At 31.7% G+C, this 13,373-nt stretch overlaps 3 protein-coding genes across 3 annotated transcripts in view; all 3 read left to right on the top strand.

Moving 5' to 3' along the window:
• The window catches only part of LOC104819576, an 852-nt gene extending 570 nt beyond the window's left edge, over positions 1-282 (top strand). The window contains exon 2 of the mRNA XM_010549716.2: positions 96-282. Within this exon, the coding sequence (XP_010548018.1) occupies positions 96-187 (92 nt within the window). The 3' untranslated portion in view covers positions 188-282. The remainder of the gene's footprint in view (positions 1-95) is intronic.
• Positions 283-8,839: 8,557 nt separating this feature from the next.
• On the top strand, positions 8,840-11,793 carry LOC104819577. Its single transcript, XM_010549717.1, has 5 exons — positions 8,840-9,090; positions 10,479-10,640; positions 10,733-10,997; positions 11,164-11,279; positions 11,375-11,793. The coding sequence occupies exons 1-5, from the start codon at positions 8,887-8,889 to the stop codon at positions 11,438-11,440; spliced, it is 813 nt and encodes a 270-aa protein (XP_010548019.1). The 5' UTR covers positions 8,840-8,886; the 3' UTR covers positions 11,441-11,793.
• Positions 11,794-13,200: 1,407 nt separating this feature from the next.
• The window catches only part of LOC104819578 (ferredoxin--nitrite reductase, chloroplastic), a 2,862-nt gene continuing 2,689 nt past the window's right edge, over positions 13,201-13,373 (top strand). The window contains exon 1 of the mRNA XM_010549718.1: positions 13,201-13,343. Coding sequence (XP_010548020.1) covers positions 13,244-13,343 — 100 coding nt within the window. The 5' untranslated portion in view covers positions 13,201-13,243. The remainder of the gene's footprint in view (positions 13,344-13,373) is intronic.

A 13,373-nucleotide genomic window follows, 5' to 3' on the forward strand; every position in this document is an offset into this window, starting at 1 on the left:
GATTTCGAATTTGTTGTGGGGGGGGGGGGTGTACGGATGAATCTGTGATCTGACGGTGGAGATTGATTGATGAATTTGTGGGGGATGGGAAAAAGGCGATGATCCGGAGACGGTGAAGCTGAGGCTGAAGCAGTGGGCTCAGGTGGTGGCTTGTTCGGTACGGCAGTTCTCCGGCGAACCTAATTAACATTTATATTTTTCAAAATTCGAAATTCAAAAAAAAAATTTGTACAGAAAGGACAATTTTGTAATGATATTATAGATACCTAAATTTAAAATCAATCTTTTTTCCAACAAACTATATAAATCATATATCTCCTTCATGTGATTTTCGAATTGGTTCGTGTGTCTTTCTTTTGAATCCTGTCAAAGTCTCTGATTGGACTGATGGTTTTGGTAATTCTCGAAATTGATTTTTTTTTTTTTTGGGTAATGGCGTCTTGGAGTTGGAGGGTTGTATTATATATATATATATATCGTCTCTTGTATTTCTTTGATGTTATATTGTTGGACCAAAAACTTGAAATCATCTTTATTTTGTTCCTCAATATTATCGGTCCATGTCTCGGAAAATTCATTGTTTTTTCTTTGTTACAAAGAAAATATTATTTTCTTAAAAAGAAAGAAGAGCGTGTGATGTTGAAACCAATTTTCGTATTATTTTGGGATTTGAGATTGTCCAACGGGTTTCATAAATTTCTTTATTCTATATATACATATATATTGAAATATTACATGATATATATGTGTATATATATATATGCCTATTTTTATACATATTTATATTTTTGTATTGATTATGTAAAAAGAAATCAATGTGTATTTTTCTATATATAGGTATATGAGAAATTTTTTAAAATTTGTATATTTTTATACAAAGTTAAAAATCTATATATTTATTTACCAAATTTAAAATGTTTTTTTTTTTGCGATATTTCAATGATCTGTGTTATGTCATCTAAATATTTAAATTCTGTAGTTTAAACTTTGTTTCGGAAGAAAATAGAATAAAAAGATATATAGTTTAAAAAATTCGTTCATTGATAAATTTTGGAGTAAAAAATTGACAAAATCCAATTTACTACTTCTCATATGGTGGAGGAAAATTGAAAATTATGGGGCGTTAGGGGACAGTTGAAAATTATGGATAGTTGATGCAATTTTAGAGTTTAGATATTAATGCATCTTTTATTTGATTTAGGCTTACTATTATATTAAAAAAAATTCTATTTCTATTAAAAATAGGAGTTCTGGTAAGAAAAATGTCAACGTATAGTTAAATTCTTTGATGATAAATAGTAATACGACTCATTACCTATAATTTGAACATCTTAAAGCATTCCATATTTTGATAGTATAATTTAATTTATATTGTTGTATACAATTTGCATGTTTTTCTAAATAAAATTTCTCAGTTTTTAAACAAATGAGTAAAAATTATTTTATTTTATTTTTCAAAAATGTTTTCTCAATACGCATTCAAAATTACTTTTAAAGTTGTTAGAAATTTTCTAGCATGATTTTAATTAGGGGTATCAATTTAAACCTAAGACAAAATCTGATCCACTCGAAAAATGTCGAGTTTTGGACATAAGTTTTTTTTTGTCCAATAATTGTTTTTTAAAAAAATCTAAAATTTATAAAGAAATTGAACAAGGTGATCCAACCCGATCTGATCCCATCCGAACACGGAGCCTATATGAAGGGCTTAGGGTTTGATTATATAGACCTAAAAAAAATCGGACCGGCCTCAGTACGAATCGAAACCCACGAATCGAGTGTGGACTCGGACCGGATCGGTCCAATTGACATCCATAATTTTAACTTAATTGATATGGTATTTGAATTCTATTTTAATGGGTATTATTGTGATAAAAAAAAGTAAGGGGATTCTGACATAATTTTAGAAAAGTGAAAGAAAAATATGTAAATATTTAGATATCATTAACTTAATTTTTATATCTGAATGGACGATTTAGAAATTAAAAAAAAAAGAATGTAATTTTATGTCGGGTCGATAAGATTATACTTATCATAGAAATTCTTATAATTCTCATAATTTGTAAGTAAAATAATTACTATCCTATTAAACTAAAAGTTCTCTATCGACATCAAAAGCTCAAATACATTGTGTTTATTGTTTCTATATTTCTATTCTATTCTTAAATTCTTTACATATTAATGATTTTTTAGGAAGGGAAATGAAGAGGATTTTTCGATAATTTATAAAATGAATACATGACGTTTATATACGAAAACTACAAATGAAAATTCAAAATACTAACAAATTTAATAATTAATATTCTTTAATATTTTCTATCAAGATCGAATTGGTGAACTTACATTTTGTACAAACGCTAATCCACCATAGCAAACCATGAAAATTGAATACGAATAATAAAACGACCAAAAATATGACAAAAAATGAAATCGATGTCTATTTTGAAAAATCACCGATATAAAAAAAAAAAATTACATGAATGAACTATGAATCAATCGGTAAAATTTTTAATTTCAACTAACCAAAGAAAACCGAACTTGAAAACAAATTGAACCAATAAACAATCCAAATATATCAAACCAGAAATCGCATATATAGAAAATAAACCGAATTTATCGAAATTTCTGAACAACATAGAAATCCGTCTCCTACAACGGTGTTTATATTTAGAAAATAAAAAGTGATAAATTGAAATTCACAATACTGACCGAAAATTAACAACTAATATTTTTTTTATAATGATTAAAATATTCGTAATAAATCTAAGATAAATTCCGTATTACATTAAATTAAATATGTTAACTTGTGTTTCATAGTTGTTCAATGAACGCATAGACATATCTCCGTGCATAAATAAATATTTCCTTGGTAAGTTGTGACAAAAAAAATTGCATATAAAAAACTATAACGCAAATTGGGAAATATTTAAATTATTGCCACGAGAGGCATGTGGATCGTTATCGTTTTATTTTGGGGGGTTTGAAAAACGAGCATAAAGCGGTGCAGATATTTTGGTGTCCCACGGTCGCGTTTTATCATAATTGTGGATATAGAATATATATATATATATAATAAACAATTAAATTAAAATAAAATGAGATATAAAATTAATTAGATATAGATACTAAATTAAATCAATCAAAGTTTGAATTAAAATATATATTAATTAAAAAGATATAGTTAAGTTTTAATAATTCAGTATATTTTTAATAAAACGAGTCTAAACAAAATTAAAATAAGAAAAAATAATTTTAAAAACTAGACAAATCTAATTTTTGAAAATTTAAAACCAAAACTAAAAAAGTAAAGGAACTATATATATCTTTCCTTATTATCTCGTATTTGTTTAATCATTTCTGGCTATCAAACAAAGCATATTTGATTTGTTTGACAGCTGGCTTTTGTGGAATTTCCATCCATTAAATATCTCTGACTTTCCAAACCATTTAGATAATGGCGATTTTTTTTAGTTTTTAAATTATTTTACATTATACAAATCCATATAATATATGTAGGTTGTCTCCTCTCTCTTTTTTTTTCAATTTGATGATAAAAATCGCTACAAATTAATATTTAATCAAAAGTAAAGTTCGTCAATGATCTCCAATCCTCCATTTTTTTTTAACAATATTCCCAACGAAAAATGACTTTAACCCTTTTTTTTACAAGTCAATTTTCATCGACCATTTTATTTAATTGCAAGTCGATAATCGATATTCTAGATGTTTTTTACTTCCGGTCAATCTATATATATATATATATATATATGGCTTGAATCCGAATTCATGGCCAATTCATGGCACGTTTTATATACAATTACGGTGTAATATCTAATAGGAGTATTAGGTGAACAAATATCGTAACACGCAACTAAATTCGAGTTTTGAATTAATTAATAATATTATTTAAAAAACAATATCAACTTCGAACACACCATGAAAAGGACACTCAAAAAAATCTAAATCGAATTAATAGAAGTGTATATACGACAAAGACGCAACCCTTAAATGGGGGATATATCTAAAATACCTTTCGGATGCTATATCTACTTCCACTACTACCCTCTAAACAAAAAATTGAAAAAAAAAGAGAGTTGAATATGCCAAAAGACAATAAAATCCTTACATATTAATCAAAAGACAAAAAAAACCCTCTATTTTTTCAATTTAAAAAATTTATATTAAAAAAAAAGTAAAGTTACGCAACCTTCTTCTTCTTCTCTCCCTCTCTCTCTCTCTAACTTTACTCTTCTTCTTCTTCTCCTCTCTCTCCTCCTAAAATTTTCTCCTCTCTCTCCTAAACTCTCACGATTTCAGCTCTCTCATTCTCTTTCAAAACTTCTAATCTTTTGCATTTTGTGCCGATTTCTCTCCAAAAAATCTATTTTCTATTTAAATCTTCGATTAGATTCAAGATTCGAAGAAAAAAACTGACGAGAGAGAAGAACATGGCTTTAAAATCATCTCGTTACTCATCTTCATCACAATCTTCGACCGAAAATGAAAACCGTATGGAGATTGTAGGGCTAGACAAAAATATGGTAGGTTAAACTTCAATTTTTTTCAGATTTGTTGGACTTTCAAATTATTGTTGTTGAATTGAAGTGTGATTTTGAGATTTGACCGATAGAAATTTGGGATTTTGGGTTTTTCAAATTTTTGGGGATTTTGACATAAAATATTGGGTTTGAAGTGAATTAATCAATTGAGTCATATGGTCATAGGGTTACAGTGTCATATAGGTCACATTGTGGTATGGTCACAGGGTCACATCTTCATATAGATTACAGGATTACAGGTCATATGGTGGTATGATCACAAAGTCATATCTTCATATACGTCACAGGGTCACAGGTCACATGGTACCATGTCACACGGTCACATGGTACCATGGCACATGGTCACATGGATTTTGAAACATGATCCAGAATGCTAACATATATTTTTTTGTAGCGCATTGAAGAGACAATTTTCTATTTAAATCTTCGATTAGATTCAAGATTCGAAGAAAAAAACTGACGAGAGAGAAGAACATGGCTTTAAAATCATCTCGTTACTCATCTTCATCACAATCTTCGACCGAGAATGAAAACCGTATGGAGATTGTAGGGCTAGACAAAAATATGGTAGGGTAAACTTCAATTTTTTTCAGATTTGTTGGACTTTCAAATTATTGTTGTTGAATTGAAGTGTGATTTTGAGATTTGACCGATAGAAATTTGGGATTTTGGGTTTTTCAAATTTTTGGGGATTTTGACATAAAATATTGGGTTTGAAGTGAATTAATCAATTGAGTCATATGGTCATAGGGTTACAGTGTCATATAGGTCACATTGTGGTATGGTCACAGGGTCACATCTTCATATAGATTACAGGATTACAGGTCATATGGTGGTATGATCACAAAGTCATATCTTCATATACGTCACAGGGTCACAGGTCACATGGTACCATGTCACACGGTCACATGGTACCATGGCACATGGTCACATGGATTTTGAAACATGATCCAGAATGCTAACATATATTTTTTTGTAGCGCATTGAAGAGACAATGTATGAGATACGACTCTGCATTTTATAGAATTCGGTGACTTATATAGGAAGTAATTACATGGTTAGTGACACTATTTTCACAGAGCACATCAAGTGGTGGGAAAAATCGGGCGACTTGCCAATTTTGGGCGATCTCGGACCCTACTCCAAAGGATATATTCCATTTGGATGTGCAGAAACATCGTTGACTAACTTTTATTTCAGCTAGAAATGACTAACTTTTATTTCAGCTAATAATTTATCTCTTTTTGTTATGAACATTAAGTATAACCTTCTTTTGTTTGTTTATTAGAATACTAAGTTATAATTTTTTTATGCTTTTTGTTTATTTATATATGAAACTATTTATAGAGTCAACAGAATATAGGTTGAAAATAGTAAACAAATAGATCCCACCGAAACTCTAAATTGTCAACCGTAACTTTTCTACACACTTGGATGATACTAGACTCCACCAGAAATATTGCATGTAAAAATTTTGAAGAAAAAATTGTTAGAGAACAAAATTTGGATTTAGGTGTTCTAAACTCAAACTATTATCATGTTCACATATTCTTTCAAATGAATCGATCTGATTGTTATCACATCTTTCATATGCACCATTTTGAACTATATTTAACTATAGTAATTGAGTTATTCAAATTTTGTGTGCAAAAGTAGTTCTAAAAAATGTGATACATTAGTGTTCATAGTCTTTTATGAAGAATTTTGATAATTTTGGTCTTTTTGTATTACAAACTCGTTTTAACGTTTTGTAATTTTGTCACCAACATAATATTTGAGTTCTTTATACCTTATAATAACAGACCAAAGCTTGGAAATTACGTTTTTACCTGTATTTACCTTCGTCACTTGGTCACAGGTCACATCCGGTCACAATGGTCACATAGTGTAAAATTGACATTGGTCACATTGGTCACATGCTGGTCACATGGGACCCAACCACTACTTATATGAGATAATTTATTTACTGTTTTTTCATATGTAGAATGAAACCAAAGTATTATAACGCATTATTTTAACACAATATTATACAAAGATCTTAATGTTTTAGTATACAGATATAATATAACATTATTATACAATTTCTATTTCTTTATTCATTCAAAATTAGGGTTTCACTGAAACTTTGTTGATGTTGATACTTCTGTTGTGACATAGATCCACTTTTGAATTTTAATAAGACCTGAAAAGCAGTTTTGTTTAGGTCTCTCACTTTTTTGTTTGTCTTCCAATTTCTTTGTACCATTCATACCTTTGCTAGATTCTGATACGAGTTTGCAACTATGCATGAGATTGTATTTTCTTACACTCCAACGTTTCGAGTGTAAGATCAATGTCGTACGCAACTTCCAATTACAGCCGGATCCAATAACTTGCAACACTCTTTGGTTTTTCATCACCTTTCCTTCTCATTCATATTCTCCATTCTTTTTCATTATCCATTTACCATCATACAGAAATTATACAATTGTTGATCTCTTATCTCGTCCGTCTATAATAGTTGTAGAAAATATAAACACAAAATGCAGATCAATTTGACTATTCTGGACACAGTGACCATGTGACAATTATTACCATTTTTGACTATGTGACTATGTGATCATATGAATATAGTAACATGTGATCATTATTACCATTCGACCATTTAATTTAAATCCATGTGACTATTATTATCAATCCGACTATTATGGAGATCATGTGATCGTGTGACCATGTGAACCTGGTATCTTGTGACCATGTGAACATGGTACCATGTGACCATGCAAATCTGGTACCATGTGACCATGCGAACCTGGTACCATGTGACCATACGAACCTGATATCATCCGAACCAGATCTATGACAATATCATACAACAAAGGATAAAACTTCACAAACATCACCAAGTAGAAGAAAAGAAGTGGAAAAAACATCATTTTTCATCAAAATAACCCCCACAACCATCAATGTATATGAAAAACAATAAGATTTTCGCAATTGATTATTTATTTCCAACTCTTCACTAATTTTTCACTGATTCTACTTTGATTTCAAGCGATTTTGATGAAAAAAATAAGAATAGAGAGAAAATGCAGGAGAGAGAGTGACCAAATTCGATGAGAGAGAGTGGCAAGAGAGAGAAACTCAAAAAAAGAAGAGAGAGAAACCGAAAAATGGAGGAGAGAGAAAAACCCTACATTTTAGGAGGAATATTTTCCCGAAATCCCGTGAACTTCTATTCTTCTCTCACCAAAAGCTCTCCAAAAATCTGTATCTAAATGTTCTCTAAGGGTCTCCGATGTTCTAGGACGTGGCTAGGGCTTTTTTATAACCCTAGGGCGGCTCCCAAGAGTCCTACCTTAAATGATATAATTTCCATCCTCATCCAAATTTCTCATCATTCATTGGTCTCATCTCAAATCCGGAAATCCCTCAATCACCCTTTTGTAATAAAAAAAAATTAAAATTAAAATTAAAATTAAAAATAATTTCTGCTAATGAATTTTATTCTTACGTCTCGCATGTTTTGGAAACATGACATCCTCCTTGTTGATAATCTCATCGGGTCATAAAATCTTCTAAATATCCAAAATATAGGACAATTTCGTATTTTCAATAAAAATTTTGCCCATATTTTTTTTTATCCTACCTAACAATGTAAAGACAATTACATTATACTAGCTTGTCCTAACGATGTTGTGCATTATATTTGTTTAACCTTTATATACATATATACATATGTGTATATATATATATATATATTGAATTCAGTTATATACAAGATCATGTTATGAGATTTGATCATTTCTTTTATAAAAAGTAAATAGAATTAAAATATCCGGAAAAAAAATTATCAGCGACACAAAACAAATTAATTATAATTAATTAAACAAACATCCTAATGTATCGCGTTTAAAGAATATTGTAAAGGGAGATTACTATTTGTTTATTTTTTATTTTTTTAATAATACAGTTATCATACAATATTGGATTATTTTTGTATGAATGTTAAAAATCTTTCAGTACAAACGTTAAATAATTTGGAAAAAAAAAAGGGAGAACAGCTGAAGCATATTCCAAAAAACAATATGTTTTTGTTTTGTTTTTCTTTTCCTTTTTTTTCCTCCCAAAAAAACACAACAAAATATCTGGCTGATATTTGTCCGAGATATTATCGCCGTATGCTGACGTGGCACCCTCTGCCACGTGTAAAAGCGACGAAATGTGGGCCCTCCTCTTTCTCTCTCCTCTCTCTCTCTCTCTCTGAAACAGTTGTTTTATTTTTAGCTCTTCTTCTTCAGGAGGAGGAGAAGAAGATAGATTTCAGAGGCGAATATTTTTTCGGGTCATGATAGGGAAGGTAGTGGCGATGGATGATGATGATTTCAGGGTGAATTTCGTTCCTCCCGGGTTGGATCTAAGGTCGGGTTCCTCGACGAGTCTGGAGCCCCGGAGCGAGTCAACTCGCTCGAACTCGCTCGAAACCGGTATCACGGTCGAGAGTTCGCGGTGCTTCTCTTCCGAGTCGTGCGGTGATGCGGAAACGAGACCGGTAATTGAAATCTCTTCTCCATTTTTGGTCCGATCTTCCTCTCGATTTTTTCCGAGTCTCGTTTGATTTTCGTCGTCGGCTCTTGAGATCGTTCCTATTTATTTGGTTTGATTCGTAGCTTGATGGGAACATCGTTCGCTTTGTTTCTTCTTTGTGATTGCATTATAATTTCTTCTCCGGATTTCATTCTGTTCTGTATATCTTTGGAAGGGAGAAAAACACCCACAAGCAGAAATCACGAGGAAGCATTTTTTTTGTTTGTGTTTGTTGGAAGATTTCTTTGTTCTAATCGTTTTTGACGGATTCTTTAACTTTACAAGCCATTGAAGCGACGGAAATTGAGATCTGATGCCTTGAGTAGGTTATACTCATTTCAAAAATTAATGAAATGATATTTATTGTTCTGATTTTGGAAAACCATGAACAAATTTTGCAAAATCCATCTTCAACAAAAATTTAGGGTTCTTGTTTGCTCGGTTCTTTTGTTACTTGAATTTTCGAGTGTTCAACAATTTTGGACGCCTAGGCAGTGTGATGCAGGATTCATGTTGGTATAATGGGCATGGATCAAACCTACGCAATTATGGCTGAATCAGAATCTGAACCTTGAACTGATAACCCTCTGGTTCTTTTGAATAGATTAGATTTACCCATTAGCAGCTGATGATTTGTAAGCTCTCTCTAATTATAAAGTTAATATTTTTTGTGTTCATATTCCTGTTCTTGAGTTGTGCTGTCTTGTCTGTTGTACCATCATAGGGAAGTGTTTGTTGGCTTCCGAAAATGGTGGGTCTTCTGCTACATTCCTTGTGGACATGCATATGCTATTCAGCTTTATAGTGTGATAAATTGGTAGTTTTTCATGTCTGTCCCCTATTGGATGCTCTGTCTCTTTCATGGTGTTATATAAACACATGGAATGTTGCTTTATTGGTCAAAGTTCTATGTCTGGTTGTTACCATGAGATTGAAACATATGAACATGATCTGTTGCGAAAACTGGAGTTTGATTGGTTGATCGAAAAGCCGAGTGCTGTATGACCAAATGTCTTGGAAATCTTTTGGAGTTTTGTAGGCCGCATTCCCATCATCTCTTTAGTGTATATCCTTGATCACTCCATGTAGCAGTGGATTGTGTTGGTAGAACAAAATCGTCTTTACATTGAGCATTCTGAAACTTGATTCCTGAACTGCAGCTGAAAACTGGCTGTGATTTTAGCTTTAGAGCGGGCATATGAATGTCTGCCTAGATTCATCAGCACGTTTCAATGCCTTTTGATGGTTAATTATTTATGGACAAGAGGTAACTGTATTCCTCTTTTCTTGTGGAATTCTTCCCCCCGAATGAATCTCATTATCGTTTGTTTTCCTTATCACCTCCTTCTGCAGGATGAGTGCAGTGGTTGGACCAATGAGAAACACAATTCATATATCGATTCTTTGGAGAAATCTTTTGTTAGGCAGTTGTACTGCCTGATGGGAAGAAGGAATCAGAGATCATTTGGAACTCATCATCTGCCCACGACTAACTCTTGCAAATCCATTGATCAGGTTCAAGATTTGATTCCATTTATCACCTAGTTTTTTCAAGATCCTGATCAGTCGTATCCTTCAATGTCTCATATAACAAACGTGTTTTGCAGTTTGCGGTCCTACGAGATGGCTGCTGGCAGAAGATTAAGTTTGGAAATAAGAGAACTCGTTTGGATGCGACATCTAACATTTATTTTCATGAAAACCCATGGACAAGTCATTTTCCGGGACCCAGTGGAAGTTACGATGGGGAAACTGCTGTACGAGGAGATTTGTATTGTAACGAGGAGACCAACCACTCCGGTAGCAAGGCGTTTTCGGGGACACCCTTGAGAAATCCCGTAGGACATGAAGGTTGGACTGGAATCGCTGCAGGTAATCATGGATCAGTCTAGTTTCTTGGTATCCTTCCATTCTGCTCGGCTCGTAATGTGGAATATCATTATAAACCTAATTTCACCGTGCTTGAATAATTGAAGAATCCATTTCTACCTTCAGAAATGGCTGAGATTTTTACCCTTTTCCATTGTTCATGTTTCAGAGGCGTCAGGTCAGAACTTCGCGGATGAAAGCAAGGAAGAAAAGCCGTCATCCCATTCACCCGTCTGTAAAAGACGGAGAAGAGATCCCGAGCCGAACTGTTCAGAGAACGATCAGGTAAACACGGGAAACCCTCTTTCTCAATCCACGACTCGTTGCATAAGATCGAAACCGTTAGCTAAAAGATCTGAGACACGGGCTTAATCGATCAGGTCGTGCCTCTTGGAACGGCGAAACCAAAGGGTGTCTCGAGTGGCAAACAATACGAATGGATTTGATGCTTAGGACAAAGGAGAAAGGCCTTTTTCAGCAGACAGAACCAATGAAGTAATGTGAAAGTGTTGTTTATCTGATGCCACGTGTGAGGAATGTTAGATCCGTTCATGCATTTAAGGTTTGTAGCGAAGAGGCTGGTTGGTCATTATGTTGGTTTTTTGTCTTTTTTTTTTTTAATTATTATTTCTTTTAAATAGTTTCTAACCAGAAAAAAAAAATGTTATATTAGAAGTAAATGTTTTTTTGTTAATTCTTTTGTTTTTCTTTTAGTTACACTTTTGATATTTGTTTTCCTTCTTATAAGTATGTAATTTTGATGGTTGTCTTTGGAAAAAAGAGGAACCATTTTGATGTCTTTGTTTCTCCTAAATCACCTTAGGAGATGTTCGTTGTAACATGGATTTCTTAAGAATGGGTTTTGCAATTTTTAAAAAACGAAAATAAAGGCCACAAAATATTTTTTTTTAAAAAATGATTTCGTGAAGGCCACACGTTTTTTTTATTTGGGGACGGAGGTTGATGTGGCGGCGGTTCGAACGGGGCGCTGCTTTCAAGTGTTTTTTAGACATCTTCATAAGTCGAGGAAAATGAGCCACCAGTTTCATATTATTATTATTAATTTATTACTATGAAAAATCTCAAAACAATATTTAAATTTCCCAATTTTCAAAAAATAAAACCTAAACTTTGTTTTCTACCAAATAAAATCTCAACTTTATTTTTCAGTAAAAATTAAATCTGAACTTTAAAATCTTTGTCATTTTTTAACTCTACTATTGACATGACGTTCTTTACATGACAAATCAATATTTTGATCGTATTTGACACATCATCATCCACATATCACGATATCAGAATATCACGTCAGCAGTAGGGTTAAAAATGACAAAGATTTTAAAGTTTAGATTTATTTTTGATTGAAAAATAAAGTTGGGATTTTATTTCATAAAATACAAAGTTTAGATTTTATTTTATGAAAATTGATAAGTTTAGATATTGTTTTGAGATTTTCTATTATTATTATTATTATATTGAAATAATAATTCTTAAAGTGTTTATTACTTCATGAATCTTTGAATTCGATGAATTTGGCACTCTCCAATGAAAAATTATAATATATGATAGTGCTAATCTATGGGAAATTAAAATTGTGAGGTTTCTAATTTCTCTATTAAAAGGTCGGTCCATTTATTTCTATGATGAAACATTTTATAATATCATGAAGATGATCAAAATCAGCAAAAACTTTGAAATCTCTGGAAGATTATTATTATTATTATTATTAGTATTATTATTATTATTGTTGTCAAATTAAGAAAAAACTTATATAAATACTTAAACTTTTATAAAAATTCTAAATAAATATTCAAATTCTAATTTTTTGTATAAATACCTTAATTTTTTAAAAACCCTATATAAATATTTAAACTTTTGAAAATTTTCTAAATAAATCGAAAATTTAAATATTTCTCTATAAAAAGAATCGACACTATTAACGACTTTTTTTTTTTTCAAAATTTAGATATTTTTGTAGATTTTTAAAACATTAACATATTTATATAAAAAATTTATAATTCAAATATTTTTAAAATTTAGGCGTTTCACTTAAATTAATTGAAATTCAGAAAAAGGAAATAAATGAAATAGAAAAATAAAAATAAAAACAGAAATGGGAACTGTCTTCTTGCATTGAGCATCAGAAGAAAGATTTGACCCTTTGGACCTCTCAAGAGCTCATCTTTTCCCGCTACAAAAATGGCCACACGTCTGTCATCTCCTTCGACGAAGAACGAACCGAATCTTCCATGGCTTCTCTCTCTGTCCGTTTTCTCTCTCCTCAAGCTCTCCTCTCATCTGGGTCGTCCTCCAAACCCAAAAGAACCGTCCTTTTCGCCGCTCAGACGACGGCGCCGGCCGAACCGGCGGGGGGCGCCG

The sequence above is a fragment of the Tarenaya hassleriana genome, unplaced genomic scaffold (assembly GCF_000463585.1).
Source record: "Tarenaya hassleriana unplaced genomic scaffold, ASM46358v1 Cleome3, whole genome shotgun sequence".
In the NCBI taxonomy this organism is placed as follows: domain Eukaryota; kingdom Viridiplantae; phylum Streptophyta; class Magnoliopsida; order Brassicales; family Cleomaceae; genus Tarenaya; species Tarenaya hassleriana.